This window comes from Cynoglossus semilaevis, chromosome 5 (assembly GCF_000523025.1).
Source record: "Cynoglossus semilaevis isolate Cse_v1.0 chromosome 5, Cse_v1.0, whole genome shotgun sequence".
Taxonomy (NCBI): Eukaryota; Metazoa; Chordata; class Actinopteri; order Pleuronectiformes; family Cynoglossidae; genus Cynoglossus; species Cynoglossus semilaevis.
The window spans coordinates 15,473,098-15,497,068 of NC_024311.1; the positions used below are offsets into that span (position 1 = coordinate 15,473,098).

General features: G+C 39.1%; 1 protein-coding gene across 1 annotated transcript in view; it reads left to right on the top strand.

Annotated features, from left to right (window-relative positions):
• Window positions 1-23,971, top strand: part of shank2b (SH3 and multiple ankyrin repeat domains 2b) — a 129,218-nt gene that overhangs the window by 18,487 nt on the left and 86,760 nt on the right. Inside the window, exons 3-4 of the mRNA XM_025055876.1 lie at window positions 47-116; window positions 21,809-22,036. Of these exons, the coding sequence (XP_024911644.1) occupies window positions 105-116; window positions 21,809-22,036 (240 nt within the window). The 5' untranslated portion in view covers window positions 47-104. The remainder of the gene's footprint in view (window positions 1-46; window positions 117-21,808; window positions 22,037-23,971) is intronic.

Consider the following 23,971-nt stretch of genomic DNA (forward strand, 5'->3'; position numbering starts at 1 on the left):
CCCTCCCTCCCTCCTCTCTCTTTTTTTATTTCTTCCCTCCACTCAGAGAGGCTGGGTCAAAGTTTTCCACATCTTCCTGAAGTGAACACTCTTCTCTGGATAACATGGCTGAAATGGTACGTTTCCTCAGTCAAATTATTTAATTTCCATCTTATTGAAACGCTGTTTTTCATCACAACTCACCATACCTCCTCGTCATTTGTTGTAAAAACATATGGTGTTCCTTAAATTCAAGGTAGCATTCTTGAAATTCAGAGTTTCAGTCACTTCCTTGTAGCCTTTCCTTGAATGTAAGAACAGAAACTTGGTCTTTTCTCTGAATTTTCTCTCAAGGAAGATTTTTTTGAAAAGACTCATTTTGTCTGCAGAGTAGATCATTTAAAAAAAAACTGTAATCCTGCAACTTGATGTGTTTAATAAGTGAAGCTTTCCTTGAGGTCTTAATAAACCATAATCTGCATTTGATTGCAGGTCAACCAGATCAGCCAATCACTGCCCTGTTGACAGATTAACTTACTTAACTCTTTATGATCTGGTCACATTTTCAAAGCCATTTGATTTTTTTTTTTTACTCTTTTTGCACTCTGTATTAGTATGAATGATGGACGTCCAAATCCTGTCCAAATACTCCCCCGATCTTGGTGCTCAGACCAGGATTCTCTCTAATGCCGTTCACACTGGGTTTAAACTTTGTTTCTTTCTACTCTGATCCCATGAGGAGATCTTTAATTCCTGGTCTGGATTCACATTTTTGGAGGCCAGATGACAATTTATTTTTTTACTGCCGTTTTATTAGTCAAGCTTTTCATTCACTGACACACCTCTGGTGCAGATGGCAGCGGCAACATGGGGCGAAGGATGGTTGACGGTTGTGTCGACTCTAGGGGGAGCTAATATCCACGCTACAACTTATAGTTGAAACCAGGCCACTGGCAACGCTAATGTTATGTCTAATGGATCTGGTGGTGTTTTAATATACGCTGTGGACTGTTGGCCACAGTTTGATACAAATCCTTTTTTTTTTCCGATGGTACAGAGGAAGATTGTTGTCTTGTTTTCACTTGCAGTCAAACACCAAAGGTCCATTTGGCTTCATTTCATGTCATATTCGCTGGAGTTAAAACATGTTACTGTTTTCGCCCCCCCCCAAGTTGGTTTGAACTGCCCGCCAGTGTGTTTGGAAGACGGCGAACAGACTCATGTTAATCCTCAGACACCGATGGAATAAACCGTCTGTGTCTGATATCGGCTGAAGCCAGTTTTTTAAGGAAGAGAGGAAAGAAAACTGATGAGGAATTATTTTAATTTTCTCTGATACGACCGAACTTATTGCCCAAAGGGGGTAATTAAACTTCTTTGTACAAGTGGATGTGTGACATGCACCTCGCCTGGGGGGTGCCAGAGCACTTCGGGGGAGGTGTAAATTGACGAAAGGGAAATGTGGGTCCTGGACGTCTTCTGAAGAGAACGATAAAACAGAGGAATGCTGACATTTGTTGTTGTTTGGTTTTTCATGGATTGGTTTGAACAATTCTTGGTAGATTTTCATCTTTGCGACTTCAAAACCCACACAGTAAAACTTTGCATCTTTCTGGTTATCCAAGTGTATATTTGTGTTTGTATATTTTTCATTCAATATATTATATATTCATTCAGATTATGGTATTCAGTAGAGATGCACTTTTTTTAAAACTATGTGGAAACAATGTCTGACCCACTTCTTTTAACTGTGTAGACCTGCCGTAATCAGAAAACTTTACAAAGCTCTTCTAGAAGAAGTCATCACTCCCATGTAAAAAAAAAAAAAAAACACAAAAAACTCTGAATCCCTGTGGACGCTCTGTTTGGTGCTGAATGCAGTATTTCAGTGTACAATCAGAGGTGTGGCTGAAAAGATGAAGTCTTTAGATGCTGAGAAGATGACGAGGCTCAGGAGCAGCAGGTATATCCTCAGCAGCAGGCTCTGTGATTGGTGGAAAAGCCAAAGCCACTTTTTTTTTGGTCAGGTTGTGCAGCAGGAAAAACAAAAAACAAAAAAAACCCATGTGTATTTGGAATAATGGAGAATTGCTGTACCTGGGTCTTTCAGTTTCAGTGTTTTGTTTTTATGGTCTTTATGCCACATTATCCAGTCAGTTTTTATTAGCGCGTGTGTGTGTTTGTGTTGATGCGTGCAGCTTTGTGTTTCTGTTCAGTTCTTTCCGGCCTTTTGAATCAGTGCCATTTATCTTTTACAGTTCCGCTGATTGTCCCCCTGCCGTTCTCTCTGCAAGTGATGGGACACTTTTCTCTGCTTGCCTCCTAATATTCTCTACTGCAGCGGGAAAACAGCTCTTTAAAATATTCCACTGAGGCGCTGCCAATTTCATCCGCAATTTTAGCCTGCATTTGTCTTATTGTACGGGTTTTTTTTTTTTTTTTTCCACTTGCCACAGGATGTGCAATAAAAAAAAAGATTACCTATTGTCACGGTTTCATTGTGAATGTGATGAGTTGTTTTTTTTCTTTTTAATTGTCTCATTTAGTCCAGGCCCAGATAGCTGTTAATGCAACGGAAATGAGAATAGAAAGTCTTTCATACAGATGACAATATGACCGCTTTGAGATAAAAAGACAAAGAACTTATGAAAAAAGAAAAGCAGTGGAGGTGTTTTTATGAAGTGTGGAGGGCTACGTTTTGGAATTGGCAAGACAAAAAAAAAAAAAAAAAAGGCCCGAGCAAAGTAGAAAAAATTTGCCAGAGAAATGTTGTTGAGTTGATGTTGGAGCATAAGGTCAGTGGAAGAGCATGAAGTATGGTACGAATCTTGATGCAAAATTCTCTGGATCCTGGAGATAAAATGAAGTTATTTCTCTGTCATGGTTATTTTGACAGGAATTTAAGTGACAGCCAGTACGACCCAAGGGAGGACATTAAGAGAATAATAGTCGTACTCTCCGCAAAAACCAGGTCACGGCTAAAAGCAATGGGGTTTTTTTTTTATACCAGAGACAAAATTTCCTTTTGCACGTACACTCTTCTGCATCTGGGGCTGCCACACCTGTCGAATGGTGGCAGACGTCTGTGACAGTAACAAGCCTTAAGACTTCAAAAGTCTGCTCTCTGAGGAAATAGACATTTCAGCCTCTGTCCTGGTTTTGAGTCCATGAACTGAATCAAACTCAGAATCTGCCGCTTTGGCTGTGATGTCAAAGGAGAGAAGCTGCAGAATCCTGAATCCATGATGGCAGGGCCTTAAATACACGGTTTAACTCTATGACGGCAGGGCCTTAAATACACGGTTTAACTGAGCGCTGATGTTGTTAGCTACCTTTAAGAGTTGTTGTTAACCTTCTGGCTCCGTCTTCTATCTGTTTATTTACTCATATTTAAACCAGCGGGGCTGCTGCCTTTGGGAGGTAGAGCTTTTTTCAATAGAACATGGGTGACGACTGTGTTGAGAAAAAAATGATGCTGTGGTTCATAGTAAGATTAACAACAACAACAGTGTGGCAGAAGTGTATTTGTGAAAAAGTTTCTAGCTGCTCTGCTGTCCTGGATTTAGTACTTTTTCAACATAAAAATCTTATTTATATGCTAATAATAAATTGAACTTTATTGATGGCACACTTGGGGAATTCTGGTGTTAACAGCAGATCTGCTACCACGTATGTGGTTCCTCTGGGAATTGAACCCTGTCAGACCTGTTAACTGTTCATTTTTTTTTTTTTTGTCAGATTAATTTTCACAAAATAATTATTGTCTTACTTTCAACAGCCCTACTTGTTATCATACTGTTGCTATTGATGCTATTGTTTCTGTTGTGCTGTTATTGTATCGCTGATGTCCTGCACCGTGTGTGTGCTGTTTGCAGGAACAGCGAGAAGGAAACGAGTGCACAGTGACCCAGTTTTTACAACATGTAGGACATATAAATTATTAATATTCTATAGGCTCGTGTGTGTGTGTGTGTGTGTGTAAATGATGGAGCTCAGTGGAAGATCACTGATCCGTGTGGTTCAGTTTCACAGAGAGGAAAGTTGCAGCTGGTCAGGTGGTGGATCTGGGCCCAGTGGTGATGCAGACTTTTTCTTCCAGATGCCTCTCACTTAAAGCCCCGCTCCGTCTCTCCTCGCAGGGCAGGATTTAAATGTTTTCCCTCTCACTCACATTCTGTAAAAGTTTACAGGTCAGTGAAGAGAGTTTGTTTTCAAATTTTTGTTTTTAGGCCTTCTAGGCTTTGCAGCAGCTGTACCGGTGGTCAGAGCTCATGTGATTTAACCTTCTAGGCTTTGCAGCAGCAGCAGCTGTTGTTACCGGTGGTCAGAGCTCATGTGATTTATTATGGATGTAACCAACTCCAAATTACTTCAAAATTATTCAGCATGGAGTGAATACAGGGATTTATGTTGCGTCAAAACCCACATTTTGTGGATGCAAAAGTGACATTTAAACATTTGGTGCATACTTTTTCAGTTCAGTAATAATATTTTGAACATCTTGTGTATAGGTATAATCCACATGTAAAAGAGCTTTTGTTGCTATAGAAATACAATATGGTTGTGGATTTTTTTTAAACTAATCTCACTAAAAAATATTCAGTTTCCTTCACTTGGATATGTGTAAATTATTAGTGGATTCACACTTGAATTAACAGCCAGTGAATGGATTGATCCCCTACAGGCAAACAAAACGTGGCACAAAAACCAAGTTTGACCTGGAGGCTGTTGGTTGATAGTGCTGAGAAACACAGTCCTGAACATATGTTCTTTGTTGTTACAGTAAAACACTGTCTGTAATAAACTGCAGACTGGCCCAGGAGAATATGGATGTTAGCTCCTGCTAATGTAAGTGGTGATAATGAAGGGGACGGCCTGCAGGCATATACAGCAAAAGTGGAGGAACCTTAGCCCCGCCCACATATGGGTGTTGGACAACATGTAGGACAACACTCGGTCATCGCACCAACAAACAGCAGAAATGCATTTGTCCCACAACCAGACAGTAATTGGATAAACTCTAGACTATATAAGTGCATTGTTTCCCAAAGACTGGGTCGCGACCCTCAGGTGGAGTTTACAAATAATGTGTATTAATTTGGGTCGTGACGGTTTGTGACCTGTGATTTTAAAATATGGGTCGCCAGAACAAAAAACTTTGGGAAACAGTGATATAGTGATCATGCAGCTCCCAGTCATTAGGACTAGAAACCTTGAATTTAATTTGACCTTTGACTCAGAGAGAGGAGGAGACAAAAAAAAGACACATAACTTGGTGAATATATAGGTGAAAGAAAGACTTGAAGGTTTAGTCCTGAGGAGATGAAGGTGGTCAGTGTCTGTGGACTGGAGCTGTCCAGTTGTTTTATAAGGTGTGAAGACTTCAGTCCACTGAAAGGTCAACAGGTTTTTTTAGGTTTTCAACTGTGAGCAGTCAGTTGAGCTGCATCTGTACTAGAATGATCTATGGTCACATTATGGTCTCACACACGGATGGACAGCCTTTGTGGCTGGAGCTGCAAATAAAATATCTGTGATTCTTCTCCGATTATATTGTGTTTGATTTCAGGGTTTTTGAGATTGTGCTGCTGGTGATGGCTGTGGCTGTTGTGTCAGTGACAGAACGACTCTGAGATTTTCAATCAGACAAAAGGAGAAGTGCCTGCTTGTTTTGAACAAACATCTGTGGCTCTCAAACTGTGAATCAGTAATTAGGAGACTTGTTTTTTTCTCTGGTCTATCCCATATACTCCTTTTTTTCTCCTTTTTTTCTTTTTTAGTTTCATATTAAAAGCCATTTATGGATAGTCTGTATTTCTGCGTTTATCGGCGCTACCTTCGCAAGTGTTTTTCCCCCGTTCTCTCGAGCAAAATTGACAGGGCCTTTAAGAGATTCAATAGTATGTACAAAGCAACCATTGAGATAAGGCCTGATGATTGCTTTCATTTAGGGCGCCGCCGCCTTCGCTGCTTTTCAGCTCACGGAATGGATTGTGCCGCCTCTCGAATCAAGATGTGCAGGGCATGCGAGGGAGAAAGAGAAGCAATTTCTCACCACAGTGTCCACGTGAGCGGCAAAAAGTGACTGGAAATCAAAACAGAAAAGACAGAGTGTAGTTGGTGATGCTGCGTGAGAAACAACACACACAAACACAATCACAAACGCCTGCCTTGAAATTGATAAGATAAACAGCAGAATAGAAACCCCCGTCCGGAATCTCCTTCACAGCCGCAGCGGGCTGATGTGTGCGCTGCTGCCCAGGTGTACGCTTTGTGAGCAATGCCTTTGTTTTATCGCTTCAGCCAATATTAAAGCCTCTTTTTTCCATTTGTTCCCCGCTGTGGCTGATCACCGTGTGTAAGGACAGGGGAAGAAGCCGGAGCTGGCTGTGTTCTCCACAGAGTGCTTATTACAATTACTCCTTAAATGATTAGGCCGCTTTGCACCGAGAGGCATTCACAGAAAGGTCAGCGACCAGATCCAGGACGGCAAAATGTCACGAGGTTTCTATGGGCTGAAGAAACGGACAAGACCTCAGACCAAAAAAAAAAAAAAAAAAACTGGTTAAAATGGTTATGACATGGTTTCCTGTTTACAGTCATTTAAACCAGTGGTTCTCAAACTGTGGTACGTGTACTACCAGTGGTACGCAAGGACTCTCTAGTGGTACCTGGGGAAAATTTATATTTCCACATTTACATTTTCAGTTGAATAATTCATACAACATTTAAACATAAACGTTTATAAATGTTTATAGATTTATGAACATTAATAAACATTTATAAACATCTCTCCTGATAACATTAATAAACATTTATAAACATCTCTCCTGAAGCTAATACGCTGCTGTATTCTAATGTTGGTCATCATGGTGGTACTCAGAGAGATCAGTGTTTTCTCAGGGGGTACAGAGGATAAAAAGGTTAAAAAGGTTTGAGAACCACTGATCTAAACTATCCTATATGTCAATTTAGATTTACTAGGAAGGAATTGTGAGCAAATGTTGCATCCTGATTTAACTTCATACAGATGTTACTCACTTGTCAGTACATACGTTTTTTGTTTTTTTTTTAGAGATTTCTCCCACTGTCGAGGGTCCGTCATGTTCTCCTACATGATGCCAATACGTTAGATGAAGATGAAGAGAGTTTAAACGAGAAATCTCTTCAACAAAAATCAATACTTTGTTTAAGAGACCAAACTTGAGCTCTCCTTCATTACCTCTTGAAGAAATTAAAACAGTGTTTTGACTCAATGGACTTTCACGAGCGTCTGAAAAGGATCTGTCGTCAGGATCCACGGTTCTTCACACCTCTCTGGTTGTGAACTGTCAGCATGTGTGAGTTTGCGTGTGGAATAGTACCTGTCATTTTTTTATATCTTCAACACTGAGTCACAGTCTTTTGCACAGATCAGACACAACTTGTCTCAAACCATCACCAGTTTTTTTCTGCACTTCATTTACTGTGACACTTTCTGCACAAACACCATCTCTGAAAGTAACAAGGAGCCACGAGGCTTGGCTTAATGAATCGCTGCGTGTGACTCATCTGCTTCTCAGAGAAGCGTATTTAGTGTTGAATTGAAATGGTAGAGAGAGAGAGAGAGAGAGAGTGACTAAGCAGGAGAGCAGAAAAGTAGGATGGCCTAAAATGCTCCTTTTAGATTTCTCAATTTAGAAAAGACTCCACTGTGTGTTGGCCTCTTTAAGTTCAAGTTCCAGGTTTATTTGTCTCCCAGTTCTGTAAAAAACACACATGCCTGTTAGAACAAGTCTTGATGTTAGAAAGAAAGACTGTAAACGCTCCAGGTTAGAAAATAATTTATTATAAACATTACAACAACACTGCTGGAAGTTAAATAAAGAATGTGAATCAGCCTACTTTAGACTTTAGGCCTCCATGTGAGTGGATATGAAATATGAGGGATCTAAACAGTTTCATCTGAGAGACAGTGGTGCAGTGGTGGTTTCAGGGAGTCAGCATGGGTCCTGGAAGGTTCCAGGTTGCTCAGCTTAAGCTCACTTTGGTGATGGGTTAAAAGCAGAGGTCACATTTGGTGTGCTGTGTCACAACGACAAATAAGTTCAGATTCACTTTCACAGTTTTATCACCTCCTAATTTATGATAATCCTCCTCTGTCCTGAAACTCTTTTTAGATTATCACAATATAACATTTTTTTCTGACCTATCGCTGTCCATTTTTACATGTAAAAACTAACAGTACAAAAAGCTGAAGTCATTTTTTTTTATCTGTACTTACTCTAGAATAAAGGAGTTGGTTCTGACACTGAGGCGCTGCTACGCTGCCAGTTTGTTTTACTCCTCAGTAAGATGAGTGCCGGTGGTGGGTGTTACCTGTCTGCTCGGGTTTGTACTCGGTTCTAACTTTGGTGAAGTCGGCAATCAACGTCAGCAGTGATTCTGCCTGTGTACCAGAGATAACAAATGAAGTGCAGCCGGTGTTGGAGGTCGGCTGCAAAACTACTTGTCCTCAAACCGTATGTTTGGAGGTCAGTAAGCTGGGTTTCACTAGTGCACGTTTTATTGAATTTATTTTTTATTTGCTCATAATTGTTTCCATGAGATTCCAAACCTCTCAAGGCACTACTCTTAGCTGTGGTGTGTTTTTTTTTATGGTTTTCTTTCTGTAGTCTATGGATCCCTGAAAGGACAATTACTCCTTCAACCCTTCCTGTAAAAAGACTCCAGTGAATAACAGCAGAAACAGAAGCAGTAGGCCTTGTGCTTTTTTTTTTAACTCTCCAAGGAAATGTTTGCTCTTGCTCAACACACCACAGTTCTGCCATGGCTGCTGTTCCAACCGACAGTCCTCTGATTGGAAGCCTAATTCTGTAATGGCTTTTGTGTATTGACTGGAATATCAAGTTGGAATGATACATTAGCCAGCTGTGAACGAGGGTAATATTTAGTTTAGAGTATGAAGATACAAAATAGTCTCTTCACTGTGCTTTAAATCCCTGATATTGTTATTTACTAAAATAACAGAAAGTACTCCTTGTGCCATTTGCAATAACAAGTATGTACCAACCTGTGGACTGTCGAGAGTGAGTTAGCATGTTATTACCGCCAACTGTAGGCAGTTTCATTTAATACCCGTCACATTGTACAATAAAGTCAGTAATAAAACCTCTTTACTCCACTCACTCATCGACTTCATATCTGCCTGCTAATCTTCCTGAGATTGTTCTAATCCACAGAGAGTGAATCACTGTCTGATCAATGGATTGATGATGATTGGGATGTCAGGAATCATGGAAGTAATTATGTTGAGGTCACTGATGGAGTAGGATTGTTTTTTAAGGAGATGGACATTGGTGTGGTTTTAGCGTGTAAAAAAAAAAAAAGGTATTTGTATTTTGTATAAACTGTGATGCTATAAAAAAAATAGATTTTTTCCGAGATACTAAAGTATGAGATAGGTATTTGTCTATAAACTGTGATGCTATAAAAAAATTATTTTTTCCGAGATACTAAAGTATGAGATTCTGTTTTGACCTCTGTACTCCTACTGTTAGCAGGAGAAAACATGACCCTAGGCAGTCTCTCCATCTTGTTAACTTTCTGTCAATATTGACCCACGTTATTGTATTTATTTTCCTTTCAACCATCCATCTTCAGCCACTTACCATGTTATGAGTTGCGAGGGAAGCTGAAGCCGATAAGAAAAAAAATAAAAACAAGCAATGGAGATCGTCTAGTTTTGACACGGTATCATGTCTTTTCTAGGTGTGTTCAAATTTCATGGTAAGGTTGTTTTCCAGTTCCAGTCAAAGAAAAACAAATATAGCCTCAATTCCTCTCCATATTAATGATCTACAAAGACATATCCAGAATTATACTGATCATGTAGATACATTTTATGCTGAGTTTCGTGATTATAATCATTAAAATATTTTTGTCTACAGTTGTAGGGTCATATGTGTACTTTAGATCTAAATCTGTGGAATCCATATTTTAAAAAATTCATGATCTCGGAGGAGAGACTCAAAAAGCATTTGCGCCTTTTGGATGCTATGTTCATGAATTATGTAGGTGTATGTTGAAAGTGTATATAAAAAGGCCAGTGTGTACATTTTGAATTATCTGTTGAATACTTAACAATACATTGCCCCCCGGAGGCCCTGAAAAGGGAAGTGTAGTCAGTATACACGTGTAAGGGTTTTATATAACAGGTTCAATTCCGATTTTCGCTTCCCTGCAATTATGAAAACAAATTAATCGAAATGAAATGATTATTGTTCCTCTCGGCCCCGCTCGCCTGTTTTTCCCCCTCATTCTGTTCATATAAATGCTGCGGCCCACACTACGGTGGTGACACAACCTCATCAGACTTCACTTCAGTGAGTAAAACGGAGAGGTGCCGCGGAGCAGCTGCTCATCAGTCTGAGTCTGAATCGGTTTAAGACGACGGTGGCGCTAACAGAGGAGAGAGCAGGGACCGTGTCAGGGGGGGTTGAGTAGGGTAATGAGGCAGGTGAGCGTTGGCGCACACTCCGCCGCCGCTTGCTGCTTCATCGACAGCAGAGAAAACGGATAGTAGCTGGCCAGGCAGAGACTGTCAGTCACTCAGTGCCTGTGGTGTGTTTGTGTGAATGGTGTTGTGTGTGTGTGTGTAAAAAAACAGCAAGCATATGCACATGTCTGTGGCTGCCAAGCATTTGTCAGAGAGCAGTGTGTCCAGAGGAGCCGTATCTGCAGACTGTGCCTGTCACAGCTCATGAATAAAAGGAAGCGTATGCTTCCGACTGGGACTCCTCCTGTCACCGCATCATGAGCATCACAACTCTTTGTCATTGTTGGAGGTGCAAAAATGCAACGTTCAACCTTGATATGATATTAACTCTGGCGTTAGCCACTGTACAGATGGTAGGAAATGTTTGATTAATTTAATTTACACGGGAAAAAAAATCTTCTAAATGGGGATGTACTGTAGAAAGTGAAGGGTGAGGAATGACGTTGGAAAACAAAAATCAAATTATTCTACGGCTTAACTCAGTCAAGTCAAGGTTAAGGTTCCAACTACAATCCTACTACAAGGCTTTTAACCATCAGGGTACAGCCTAATCCTGAGTTAAGTTAGTAGAGTTTTGTTCTTGGTTTATGAGTTTTAAGAAAAAGTAGTTTAAAGTTGGAGTTAGGGCAGAATGATCTTCTGTGTAGTCCTTGTCGAACTGGAGATCTTTTGAAGCAACTCAAAAGATTTCTCGTTTTTTTTACTTAAGGTTAGGGACACGTGGATCTGGGCATAAACAAGTGCGTCGCCTTAAGACGAGCTCTCATTAGTGAAGTTCAGAAAGAGCTTTGATTTATTCCAGGACCTCCAGATCGGTCTCCAGTGCAATAGAATTGGTGATGATGTCTGATGAGTGCAGTTTGTAACCTCTTCCCAAGGGTGAAGTTGTATTAAGGGATCATCCATCATAATTATTTTCGTTATAGAGCTGTAGGGTGTGTATGTTAAGCGAAGGAATTACCCCTGAGCACTCATTAGCATGTCTTTAGGTAACCTAGCAGAGGCATTTTTTTTTTTTGGAGATTTCAATTCTTGGATGACTGTCTTTCAGGGTTGTTTATATTTCTGTACCTTTCTAAACAATTTCTTTCGGTTTGATTTGTTGTGGAGGCTTTTTTTTTCCCTTTCCTTTTGGGACCTGGCGACATTTTTGATTTCTTCACTGCAGCAGCCCCTTTAAGCGTGGCGATGGTGTTATCATGTCAGAAGTGATGTTGTGACAAACCCTCAGGACAGGCTCAGCTAATTCATGCTGAGCGGATGACATGGAGCACTGGAGACAACTGTCACCACGAGATGGATTTGAGCAGCGCCTGTGTCAATAAACGTCAGGCTGAGATGGATGGAGTCGTCCACAGACGGGTTTCATGGGGATGGACACAGAAAAGATGTGTGTCTGCTTCAGCAGTGCAGGAAAAAAAAACCCTGTTGATGTTTTTCTTGTTCCACTTGTGCTAAGATGATATATGTTGTTCTCCCCCGTGTCAAACAACCAGTGAGTTTTTCTCTCCTCTGTGGAGTATCGATCTGCTCTTCACTGCTGCAGCTGACAAAATAGACTGTACGAGAAAATGATGATATCTCTAGCTTTTAAAGTGAGGCAGTTCACACTTTCAACACCTTTAATATGTGTAATATATTTGCTCCTTACCCCGGTTGTTAAAGGCAGAAACACTGAAGCAGGGGTACCTGCACTTCTGGTACTGTGCCTTGAGGGTTGGGGTAGACCTGCCAAGGCTGGGATTTAAACCGGCAAGCCCTCGATTACAAGCCTGATCCTTTGCGGTGGACATGGACACATGGGCTGAGAACAACATGAAAATGCTGTTAAGTGTTAAGGAGGTTTTTTTTTTTTAAAGATTTAAGTACATCATGGAGCTGTAGATCGTTGGTGTGAATGAAGTCTGGGGGGGAAAAAAGTGTAGCAACTCTTTTTGCTTCTCAGATTTGCATTTTACCACAGAGACAGAGTTCTTTTATCCACGGAAAATGGTAATTTACAGCACAAAGCTTTCACATGTGCTGGTGGGCTGGACAGTGATCGTTCATCACTGGCTGTTAACTGGCGGTGTGGCAGAAGCAGTTCCTGGCTTAAAAGCAAAAAAAAAAAAAAAAAAAAAAAAAAAAAAAGGACAGGCTGATTTTCCTCCGTGCTGCAGCGGTGCCAATCACCAGAAACTGCTGCTGACGCTGCTGACCCAGCACTGCTTCAACTCCTGACAGTCGACTGCCTTTCTACCACACACATACACCCTCAATGAAAGTATTTGATTTTTTTTTTTCCAATATCTTTCTTTCTCAAGTGAATAATATGAAATTCTTAACACATACACCCTCAATGAAAGTATTTTATTTTTTTATTTTCAATATATTTCTCAAGTGAATAATATGAAATTCTTTATTACTGCAATGACCAAATGCAAAATGTTTACACTTATCCATCTTTTAAAAGCAGCGCAAGATACTGTAGCTACGATGGCTGGGCCGAGTGTTCGTACCTTTTTAAACATTTAAACATCCGACACCTTTTCACCATCAAAATGAAAACGCTGGTTATGTTTTGTCGACTGCCGTTCATCAAAGTGTTGAGCAGGAGAGAATAAATCAGGCTTAACTCTGCTCTTCCTAATAACACACCATTTGAGCTCCAGCAAGTTGAGTAGGAGTTGAGGGCTTAATTGGATAAAGTGAATTAAGTAGACAGTGAATTCTTGAGTCGCTGAAGCCCCCGAGGGTTACTTGCAGTACTGCAGTAAGTTTAGCATTCTCACCAGCCGGCAGATTACAGTGCATCTGTCATAGTTCTCAGAACCCATTTGTTATTGTGCGTAGCCACTACAGCGTCATTAAATAAACACTAATGTAAAAGGATGTGGCTTTTGAATTAATGTTCGAATGAAATAAATGCTTTGAGGAGTTCTAAAATTACCTACGAGAGCTCCATTATCAGCCGGTACGACCCTTATCCCTTCACCGTATCAGATTATCTCTACCAGCTTCCACCATTTGACCAGCAGTAGACCCACTTCACTGTTTTAACCACTGTGGGAGGCCGAGGTGTTTGTTTCATTATACCACTTGAGCCACATGGTGTGTTAAAAAAAATAAAGTGAAGCCAGTGTGACTGAACTGTAAATGAATATGTGGGGAAAAAATACAGCACAATCCTGCAGAAACAATCAGCACCTGGATGAGGGATTCTTGAAATACACTGCTCTTGTTTTTTGCTAATTGATGATTATTGACAAAGACCATTGTCTGAGCTATTCTGGATATTTTAGTCTGGGTTTTCAAATATTGGGAAATTAAAATATTGAGTTGAGCAGCTGTAGAGCCAGTCCTAGGAGCAAAGGTAACAAATCTCTGAGGCGATGGCAGATCTGGTGAATCCAGAGGAAGGTCAAACTTCAGTCCTTAAACTCACTAAGTGGAGCAAAGGCTGGAATTCTGACATGAAGCACAAGACAAGTGGAAAAGGGCAAAATAAAAATGAAAAAAAATCAGAGAACGTTGACATACTGTACAGAGATGAAACCCCTAATAATCAAAACCAGACCAGACCATCATTATGTCGATTAATTGTAAAAGAAAAATGCAAATAGTTTTCTGTTTGTTCCAAAAAAAAAAAAAGAAATACAATTTTGCAGATGGCATTATATGTCCTGGATGGATATGTACTGTATCATGATTTAGATCATGTAGTACAGTGTTGACTTTTCCATTGAAACGGAGTGAACTACAATGATTGAGTGGTTAGTTTATACAGAATCTCTTTGTTTATTTATATATATTTTTAACAAAATACATAAATGTATCCCTGTTTTTTTTTTTTTAAAGTCATACAATCTACAGTATTTTCTGCTGCTGCCTCTTTGGAAACACAACTTATAACAATAACTAAATGACAAGACAGAAATATCAATATATACCCAATATACATTTTCTTAGATTGAAAAAAAAATTATGATCCTCAACTACTACAAGCTGATACAGACAGGGACAGAACTGAAAGAATAGTACATTCAAATGAGAAATATCGCACTGAAAAATTAATAAGGCCCTGCTCGATTGTCTCAAGTATCTCTACAGTGTGAGTCATTCGACTCGAATCCGTGGTGTTGATCCAAACGAGGTCTGATGAAAGAAGACTACGTTCAGAGCAGGTTTGACGGCTGAGTTTTCCAGCTCTGTGCTGTTTGGTGTCAAACGTACACTTTACCTGTGTCTGTCGAAGCCATGTTTTCAGAAACACCTGCATTGTTTCCTCCCTCTAGCTCGGTGTAGCAGCTAATGAATATTCAGTGACAGGTCTCAGATGTGATACACATTAGACAGAACTGAGCCACGTGTGAATTATTGAAGGATTTCTTATATTTTTAAAACTTTTAAAAACAACGTTTTCCTGAACATTTACAAAAAAAAAAGTATTTTAATTACCATGGAGCTATTGTAATGACGTACTGTAGCTTCAGTCCAGTCATGCGGAAGTTTCTTGTCAGGCACTGTAACTAGTCATTATGGCTATTATGATTATTCTGGGTCCTCGCAGCTGAAAATCCTACACAAACGAACTCCTGTGTCTGTGCAGTAAAATCTGCTTCATCTCTTGTTATACCATTAATCTCATTGTAGGAATTGAAGAACACTGATTACATTGAATAAATTAGCTTCTTTGTCTTTTCCTTTCCTTCATAGTGATTTGGCATATAGTCACAGACAGTTTAAATGTCTTGTCACACAACAAGTCCCGACCGTGAAAGGAAATTCACGGGGGGGGGTTTGAACTAGCGATCTACTGCAACCAGAATTATCAAAATACATTTCAAACAGAGCTGGATCCTGGGGAGAAGGAGCTATATATGTATGTATGTATGTAATATATGTTTGTATGTATATATGTATGTGTATATGTATGTATATATGTATGTATGTATGTATGTATGTATATATGTTTGTTTGTATCTATATATGTTTGTATGTATGTATGTATGTACAGTATGTGTATATGTATGTATATATGTATGTATGTATGTATGTATGTATATATGTTTGTTTGTATCTATATATGTTTGTATGTATGTATGTATGTACAGTATGTGTATATGTATGTATATATGCATATATGTATGTATATATATATGCATATATATATACATATATATATAAGATCAGGTTTGTGTTGTGAGATAGAGAGAGCTTCAGGGAGAGAGAGAAAGTTAGTTGAACAGGCAACTTAAAAAGCTAATGTGGGGGTGGTCTTTCTTGTAACAGCTTTCCACAATTGCCATTGGATTAGTCTGTGTGTTTGAGTGTGTGTGTGTGTGTGTGTGTCTTCTCACTTTTACTACTCTGTTGATACCTCAGTTTGTGAGCTCGTTAGCAACAAAAGAAGACACTCGTCAAACCCAACCGGAATCACCCTCACTGTGTGTGTGTGTGTGTGTGTGTAAGGGAGAAAGATCTGTTACTGTTACCATGACGACACCACCGCTTTGAATCCAGGTTACATATTATCTGATCTGAATGTTGTTAATGCTGCATAATTTGGCTGTATTAACTGGGTGTAGTTCAGCTGTGATTTGGCTGCAGGGTCTCCTTTTAATAACAGCCGTGTTTATCGCTGTTGTTCTTCCTCCCAGTTCGACACTCAGGGCCCAACGCGCTGCTTCGCTGTTGATAACCAACCAAGTATCCTGCTAATTAAAAAGTCCTGATTAAAGCATTCATTATAAGGGATTAGGTGTAATTTTATTTTTTTTTAGTTCCGTCTGTGGTTTGGAGTGAACTCGTCTCGAGGGTCTTTTTAGACCATGCTCTTCATTAATACAGTGATTTTTTTTTATTTTCTTCTTCTGTCGTTATAAACAAAGACACCGTACGTTAGTTTAGTCACAAACTTATAACATGAACGTCTTCACCCATCGCAGCTCCATGGACACCGTACAAACCCATTCCTTTCCTCAAAACGAATCAAGCAAGTCATCGCGCGTCACATGACGATGATATCTGTAAACGTAAGAATAAGATCATTATCTTTGATTTAAAAAAAAACTTTGGCCATGTTGTATTTCCAGACTGATTGTGGAAAAAAACTTAATTGTTTTTTTTAAACCCTGAATAATATTAATAGATAATAAATCTTTACAGAAAAGACAATTAACCTTCTGAGATTTAACTTATAACTTATGCCCCTCAAACACGAGTCCAGTTTTCCAATAATAAACAAAAGTCTAACACATCGATGTTTTCTCCAGAACCAGCTGCTCCCCCTGCAGGTGCTTTTTTTTTTTATTCCTGTAATAGAAAGGAAAAAATAACAACAGAGGGTAGTATCGCTGCACGTGCTTCGCTTCGTCATTCAATTTGTAGCAGATTATTGGATGACGTTAATAAGATGATGAGCTGTCAGTTTCTGCTCATGACTAAAAAAAATGTCTTTGGCTCAGTGTCAGCTGGGGTTGATTCCAGCTCCCCCTGTCTGTAGAGTAAGTAAATTATCTTTGCTTAGGCCAAAGCGGTGCCTTTACCTTCAAAAGCACTGTATGTTTATCTACTACAACAAACCTGTCAAATCCTTTCAGGTACTTTTTTTTTTAATTCCATGCCCATAAAGAGATGCTCCTGTTACAGTAATAAATCAGATTCTTGACTTTTTATGGGCACTTTGTGTGATTGTTAAGGCATCTTTAAAACCGGGCTCATTAAACGGATCCTGAGGAGCAGCTGAACAAAGCCCTGTCCTGGACTGACCTCAAAGACTTTTCTTTCTGTCTTTTAAAGGGATTTCTCTTTTTTTTTTTTTTTTTCCTTCTACACCAGTCTCCGTTGCCCGGCAACAACCTTAACCCCTTCCCCTGTTGTGAGGGCTAAAAGGTTGCGAAGCTAACCTTTAGTTAAAAATGACAAGGCAACCTTTTATGGAAGGAGCACAAGGAGATGACGCATGAGTGTGTCAGGTTTGACTTGTATGTTACGTCACTGTGTTTTATATAGATGCATATTTTTAATGTTTTTTTGTAATATAAAAGCTTGTTTTTTTGTGTTTTTAGTTTGAGTAACAACTGAAAAAAAGTTGATTTTCTATAAAGTTCTTTGCCACAATAAATAAATACTATAATGACCGGCAACCTAAAAAAAAAAACAAGGTTAAAAAGTGTAAATGTATGACCCAATAGAATTTTTACGCTATTTATTTTAGTACAGAAAATAAATACTATAATGACCGTCAACCCCCCAAAAAAAACATGGTTAAAAAGTGTAAATGTATGACCCAAAATACACTCAACACATTTGTTTGAATTGACTTTACATTTTTAAAAATTGGGATTAAAATAAAGATAAAAAATATTCTTCATAGAACTCTTATAACAGGAGAGAATGAATGGATGTAAACACATAATTTTCTGCAATTAGAATCCATATACAGTGTAGTACAAGGACTTTCCAGGACCTTCCTACTCTGCAGGTTAGATTGAATTTTTTTTAGACTGGAATAGAATAGAACAGCCTTTATTGTCATTGTTTTCCATCAATGTATTTTCAATCTAATGCCATATTATTACAGTGAAACTTTTCTAAGCTCCACTCAGACAGGCCGTTGTTGATAACGTGTCAATAACTGAGGTCAGTCTACCTTTCTGTGTTCGGTTAGAGCTTATATTCAATTACACCGCCCACCACCTCATGAAATCTCTGTCTGTGCATCTCTTTCCAGGCATGAACTCAGCTTTTGTACCGTCTTGTTTTTCCATTTCACACAACAACAGAGCCAGAAATGATTCTGTGCTGCTCTTCCTCACAAGAGCAGTTGTTGATTGTCTCAGTACGACAGGCTTGAAAAAAAGAAGAAAAAAAAAGAAAAGTTCCTTCAAGAGGATTGTGGTCACTGGTGTAAAGGGAAACTTTGCGTTTAGTTGCTTCCAGACATTTTTTGTTGCCTAACAACGTGTTTGAGCAGTGAAACTGTAAAAGCACAAGAGAACTTTTTTTTTTTTTTTCCCTCCTGTTTCCTCCGTAACAGTGAGTGACAGATCTGGGTCGGTTTACTGTACAGTATGTTTTACTCTCCACTGACAACAACAGCCAGATGGATTATATGATATCAACACGACAAGTGTGATTTATCCTCTCCACCTCTCAGGGGGGGTTTCTGGTGCGTTTGCATATACGTTAGTTATAGCGACTCTATCAGTGATGTTGATCAATCAGTCGCTCTGCCACAAAGGCAGACTGGCAGGACCACCGTTACTGCTCCTCTGTCATCTCAGGATTTTCAGTGCAGGCATTTTATCAAGAGTGACAAACAGAGTGACAACCTCACGGTCCTGTCGTTCTCGTTTTCCTTCTCCTTTTCTTCCAAACACTGACTTTTTTAATGTTTTTTTATTTTCCAAACAGCATTAGCTTGTGGCTAACCCACAGACAATGCTAGAAAAAATGATTTCTTACTGTACCTTTATTAACTAGACAATAATTGTTACGTTTGTTTACCATAAGAAAATGATCAACAAACAGCTCTGTATGATCCCACGGAATGAAAAAACGTTTCCACAAACTGTCGACACAGAACAGAAGAAAATAATGACCTGACTTCTGACAAATTACTGCAATTATTATAATTTTTTTTAAATAATTAGATTTTTTTTTTTTTATTTGCATTTTCTTATCTTCCCTCTAATTTTCTGAGGCCTCCGAGAAACCCCTGTCGGGTAGATTCATTTTTAGGGAAAAAATTCTGTTAAAACCCAAATTCCAAAGAGAAAAAAAAAAACACTAGGGTTCTGTAACCTGAGGTTAAGAGGTGACTTAAGCAAATGTGTATATTTTCATTGTGGCCCAGATCATTTTTCCCTGTAAACAGTGCTGTAATTGATATATTCATACGCCACAGTAAACACAGACGCCCAGGAGACACATATTTAAAGCTCATTAAAATACTGTACGTGAGGAATCAATAAATAGACAAGTTTAGCTCATTAATTATTAATAATGTCATTCTTATATCAGTTCTGTCAGTTTTTAGTATATATTTTTATTGACTAGATCATATTAAATTTATACATTAAATAACTAAATTATGCTGCACGGAACTTTTTGCAAAATCTCTTCAGTTTTTATTTCCTTTGACAGGAATGGAATTGTAGGTCATTTTTATGAGCTTTTCTTTCTGCAGAGAAAATGAACTTTTCTGTCAAAAAAGTGCTTTTTATTTATTTTGGGTTACTGTATTTTTTTTTTATGTTAAACATAAATGTTAATATTTACACCCATAAAACCAAACTGAAGTTGACCGTACATCATCAAGATGCATTTTTTTGAAAAGATTAATCTTCTCTTGTCTGCTCTCTGGTGTACTCTTAACTAATGGGATGTTTGGAATTACTTTACTCCATTTCCACCCCAGTGGAACTTAGTTATTCTCTTCATTTTGTGATTAAAGTGTTGGTTAAGGATCCAATAGAAATCCTGTTCCACTGATCATTTTGGAACTCACTTGAAATCTTTTTAATTGCTTCCGTGAATGAAAAACTGTTGAAATGAATATTAAAAAAAAAACCCATGTATTTCTGCTGACACGGTCACTGATAGTTTTTTAAGAAAATTGAACTTAGTTTGTCAAATGTTTGTTTTTTTCTAATATATTAACAGTGAATGTATTAAAATGCTAATTTCTGCAGTTTGTAATTATCACAATATGTGACAGGAAGGAATTATCAGCCTGTGATTGGCTCTTTGTTTTGACACTCCCAGGGTGATGGAAACAACAGAGAACGCTAACAAGCTTCCTTTTGTGACAGCCACCCCGAGGGGTGACATGTAAACACTCCTCGTTTGTGTGTTTTTGTTGCTTTGTTTGCTGACAAGCTGTGCGCTGATTATTGATTAATCTGAAGATTCACAGGACTGGACTGATTTAGATTGTGACTGTAAAGATTTTTTAGACTGTAACTCTCTCTCTCAGTCACTCACGCCTTTTCTACTTTTTTTTTTTTTTATCTCAGATCATTCTGATTATATCAGTCTTTAAAGTCATGTTAGATTAGTTAGCATTAGCATTATTGTATTGTTTGCGCACAATAGCAAACCCTAGTGGTAAAACACATTATTGGTGACATAAATATGATTCTCAGCATTTTCTAAAATTGTGGGTTTTTTTTTACTGAGCAGCTTATATTTTGTAAACATAAACCACTTTGTTACATCATGCATCATTTTAAACCTTAATTTTGTCATCACAGTTGTGTAAATTCAGTTGAACTGATTACATCTCGGTGTCATAAGCCTGATGTTTTTTTTCTCTACCTTTTATACTGTATAAACCTCAATTAACGACCTAGATGAGTTTTTTTCTTACACATTATTTGATGTTTATGTTCACACAACGGCTTTTTTTTTTTTCTCAAAGGAACTTTAATGAAAGACTGTGATGTTGTTTCTGCACAGAATGAATGTATGTTTTTCATTAATGGTCTCATTCTGTGCCAGGAACTAGAATGGCACAGTCAATGATTTATAGAAATAGAACTAGAAGAATGTGTAGGTATGACTGTCACGTCAGTCTGCCGTTACAATTGCAATACTGACGTAAAGCCTTAAAGGTCACTCTAATTCAGCAATTATGTGAAATTGCTTCTTCCAGTGGCTGCACACACACACACACACACACACACACACACATACATACACACACAAACATACAGATTTCTACTATACTCTCTGACAGACTTGTATTATTTCCCATCCTTCACATCCTGTACAGGTGGTGGCACCATATTACTTTGATGAAACTTATTATTATTTACTCAGTTTTTTTTTAATCATGTGACATTGCAAAACATCTAGCGTTCAAAAAGGAATATATAATATCCAACGACCAATGAGATCCAGATCTTTTAGGCGTCAGGGATGAGATGTTGAGGTGATATTTGCTGCTCCATAAATCACATAAATCCATGTCAGAGCAATCCCTCTGTTGGCCTCGTTTCAGGGGCCACAGTAGGCCATGCAGGACTGGTTCTCTTCTCCACTGCTCCTACTTCTGTGTCCATAATGAGGCGGCAGCGTTTTACGAAGATGCTCGCTAACAGTGTCTTCTCCGGGGGTTGCATTAAATGGTAGAGTTAAAGAACAAACCTAACAAGCACCTTACTTGAGAGCAGCTCTCAACAGTGATGAGACTTAGCTAATGGGAGCAGAGGGAATTCTGACATATTAACACAAAGACTGTATAATGAACCCGCTCTGACCTTCTCTCTCTCTCTCTCTCTCTCTCTCTCTGCTCATGCCTCACAGCTGAATCCACCGGTCCTGTTGACTATGCCCCGGAGCCCCACCTCCAGTGAAGATGAGATGGCCCAGAGTTTCTCCGACTATTCCGATGACTGTGCCTCTGACAGCTCTCGTGAAGAGACCATTTACGAGACCATAAGGGCTACGGCTGAGCCGCTGCCGCACCGAATGGACGACATCCACATCAACTCCATGGTCGTCCGCATCCTCATCCCAGACCTGCAGCAAACTGTGAGTCTCGTTCACGTCAGTGGGAAAGTGGGAGTGTGCAGGAGTCGATGTTTAACTAAACGTTGACACCGGTGTGTGAGATATTCTGGATGTGGACAATCTGACAGTGTTCTGTGAACTTCTTTGTAAGTTTTTGGGATTTGGTAGAAAGATTTTACCTGGAATGGTTAGATTTCGAGTCTTGTTGCGTCACTTGTGGATGAAAAGGTTGGAGTTTGCATCATGTGGTGCCTCCAGTTACTCTGTGTAGATTTTTGATTCACCCATAATCCATTTTTTTTTTTACCCCAAGAGGCTTCATTTACCTCCAACCCAATACATTAACCCTCTGTGATGTGTATGAGGTGTGTGTTTAAGGTTAGGATCATCTGACTGACTGAATTAACAGATTTCATCAACTTTATCACCAGTACTTCTGTTAAACCAGGTCCAACTATTTACGGTCCTGTGAGTTAAAACCAAGTCACAAAATTACTTAAAATAAACCCCTAATTCCGCAGCATTATTAATCTCATGTCACAAAATTACTTAAATTACTTTACCTAATTCCGCAGCATTATTAATCTCATCTTCTCAGGGTGTATCAGATTGTAACTGTGAAGTGCTTGTACTCCAGTGGGATTTTATGCATTACCAATTTGTGTACCATTTTAGCAGAGTGTTCAAAATGATATGCAGTGTTCTCATTTACTGTGAAATTATATGACAAGAGAAGCTGGCTCCTGGTTAGAAACTGTATTCAAGCCTGAATAATGGGTTAAGCTTTCAAAAAAGAAAAAGAAGAAAAGTCTGTTAATTATCCATTTACGCCTTTTGAACAGGCCTGTTATTAAGGCTGTTCAACCACTTCCTGTTTGACATAAACCTGCCAATTTGCCAGGAGGGTTCCAGCTGTCAGAGTTACTGATGCGTGAATTTCATATGAAGAACTTTTGTGCGTTATGTTCCAACTGGTGTGCACATGGTGATGGTCTCAGGCTGAAACACTGTTGTTGATGTGACGTCGACCAAATATTACAAAAAGTGAAAGTCGTTCTTGAACCAAACTTTCTTGTAAACAGCACGTTCAAATCAGGAATCTCATATGGAGTTAAAAACAGAGAAATAACTCACCCGTTCAAATCAGGAATCTCATACGGAGTTAAAAACAGAGAAATAACTCACCAATGAACAGCAACATAACGTTGATGGATGAATAATAAATGAATTCTCAGTCAAGTCAGTCACATTTACATTTATACCAGGAATAGTCAATCAGTTATACCACAGTTTGATTTGGTGTTGACATCAGTGAAGGAGGAGGTTTGAAGATGAAGGTTTCATCATCAAAGAGCAGGAGAGTGAGGCCCTGTGGATGAGCCGCCGCTTCCTCTACAGTGGTTCCACTTCATGTTTAGCTAATTCAGCGGTATGTGCTGTAGCTGTGCATTGTTTGATGTGTGCGTGTGCGTTTCCCCCTGTGGGATTCCAAGTGGCTCTAGATACCACAGCTTCACAGTAGACGTTCCACGGCCAATTCAACCAGGAAGTGAGTCCCTGCTCAATGAAGGAAGCTGGAGACAGAGGAGCTGGAAGGTGTTACTGTGGGGTTTCCTTTCCGTTGGACTGGAATATCTTGTACTCTGCACTTAAATAAAACGTATTCACTGTGAGTTAGACATCAGAATCGTGCGATTACAGGTTTTTTTTATATATATATATTGGGCAAAGTAGAACCTGGTAGTTACAGAAATGGATGATTTGATTCCTCACTACACAGTGTGAGGGTTTTTGTATTCAACCTTGCAGTAGCCACACCAAAGCATCCTGTTTTCTTTGTGGTCTAGAGTGTATATCAACTAACATTGCTATTGACATTCATCCATCCATCCGTCCATTTTCATCCGCTTATCCGTTACCGGGTCGAGGGGGCAGCAGGCGCCACCCAAAACACCC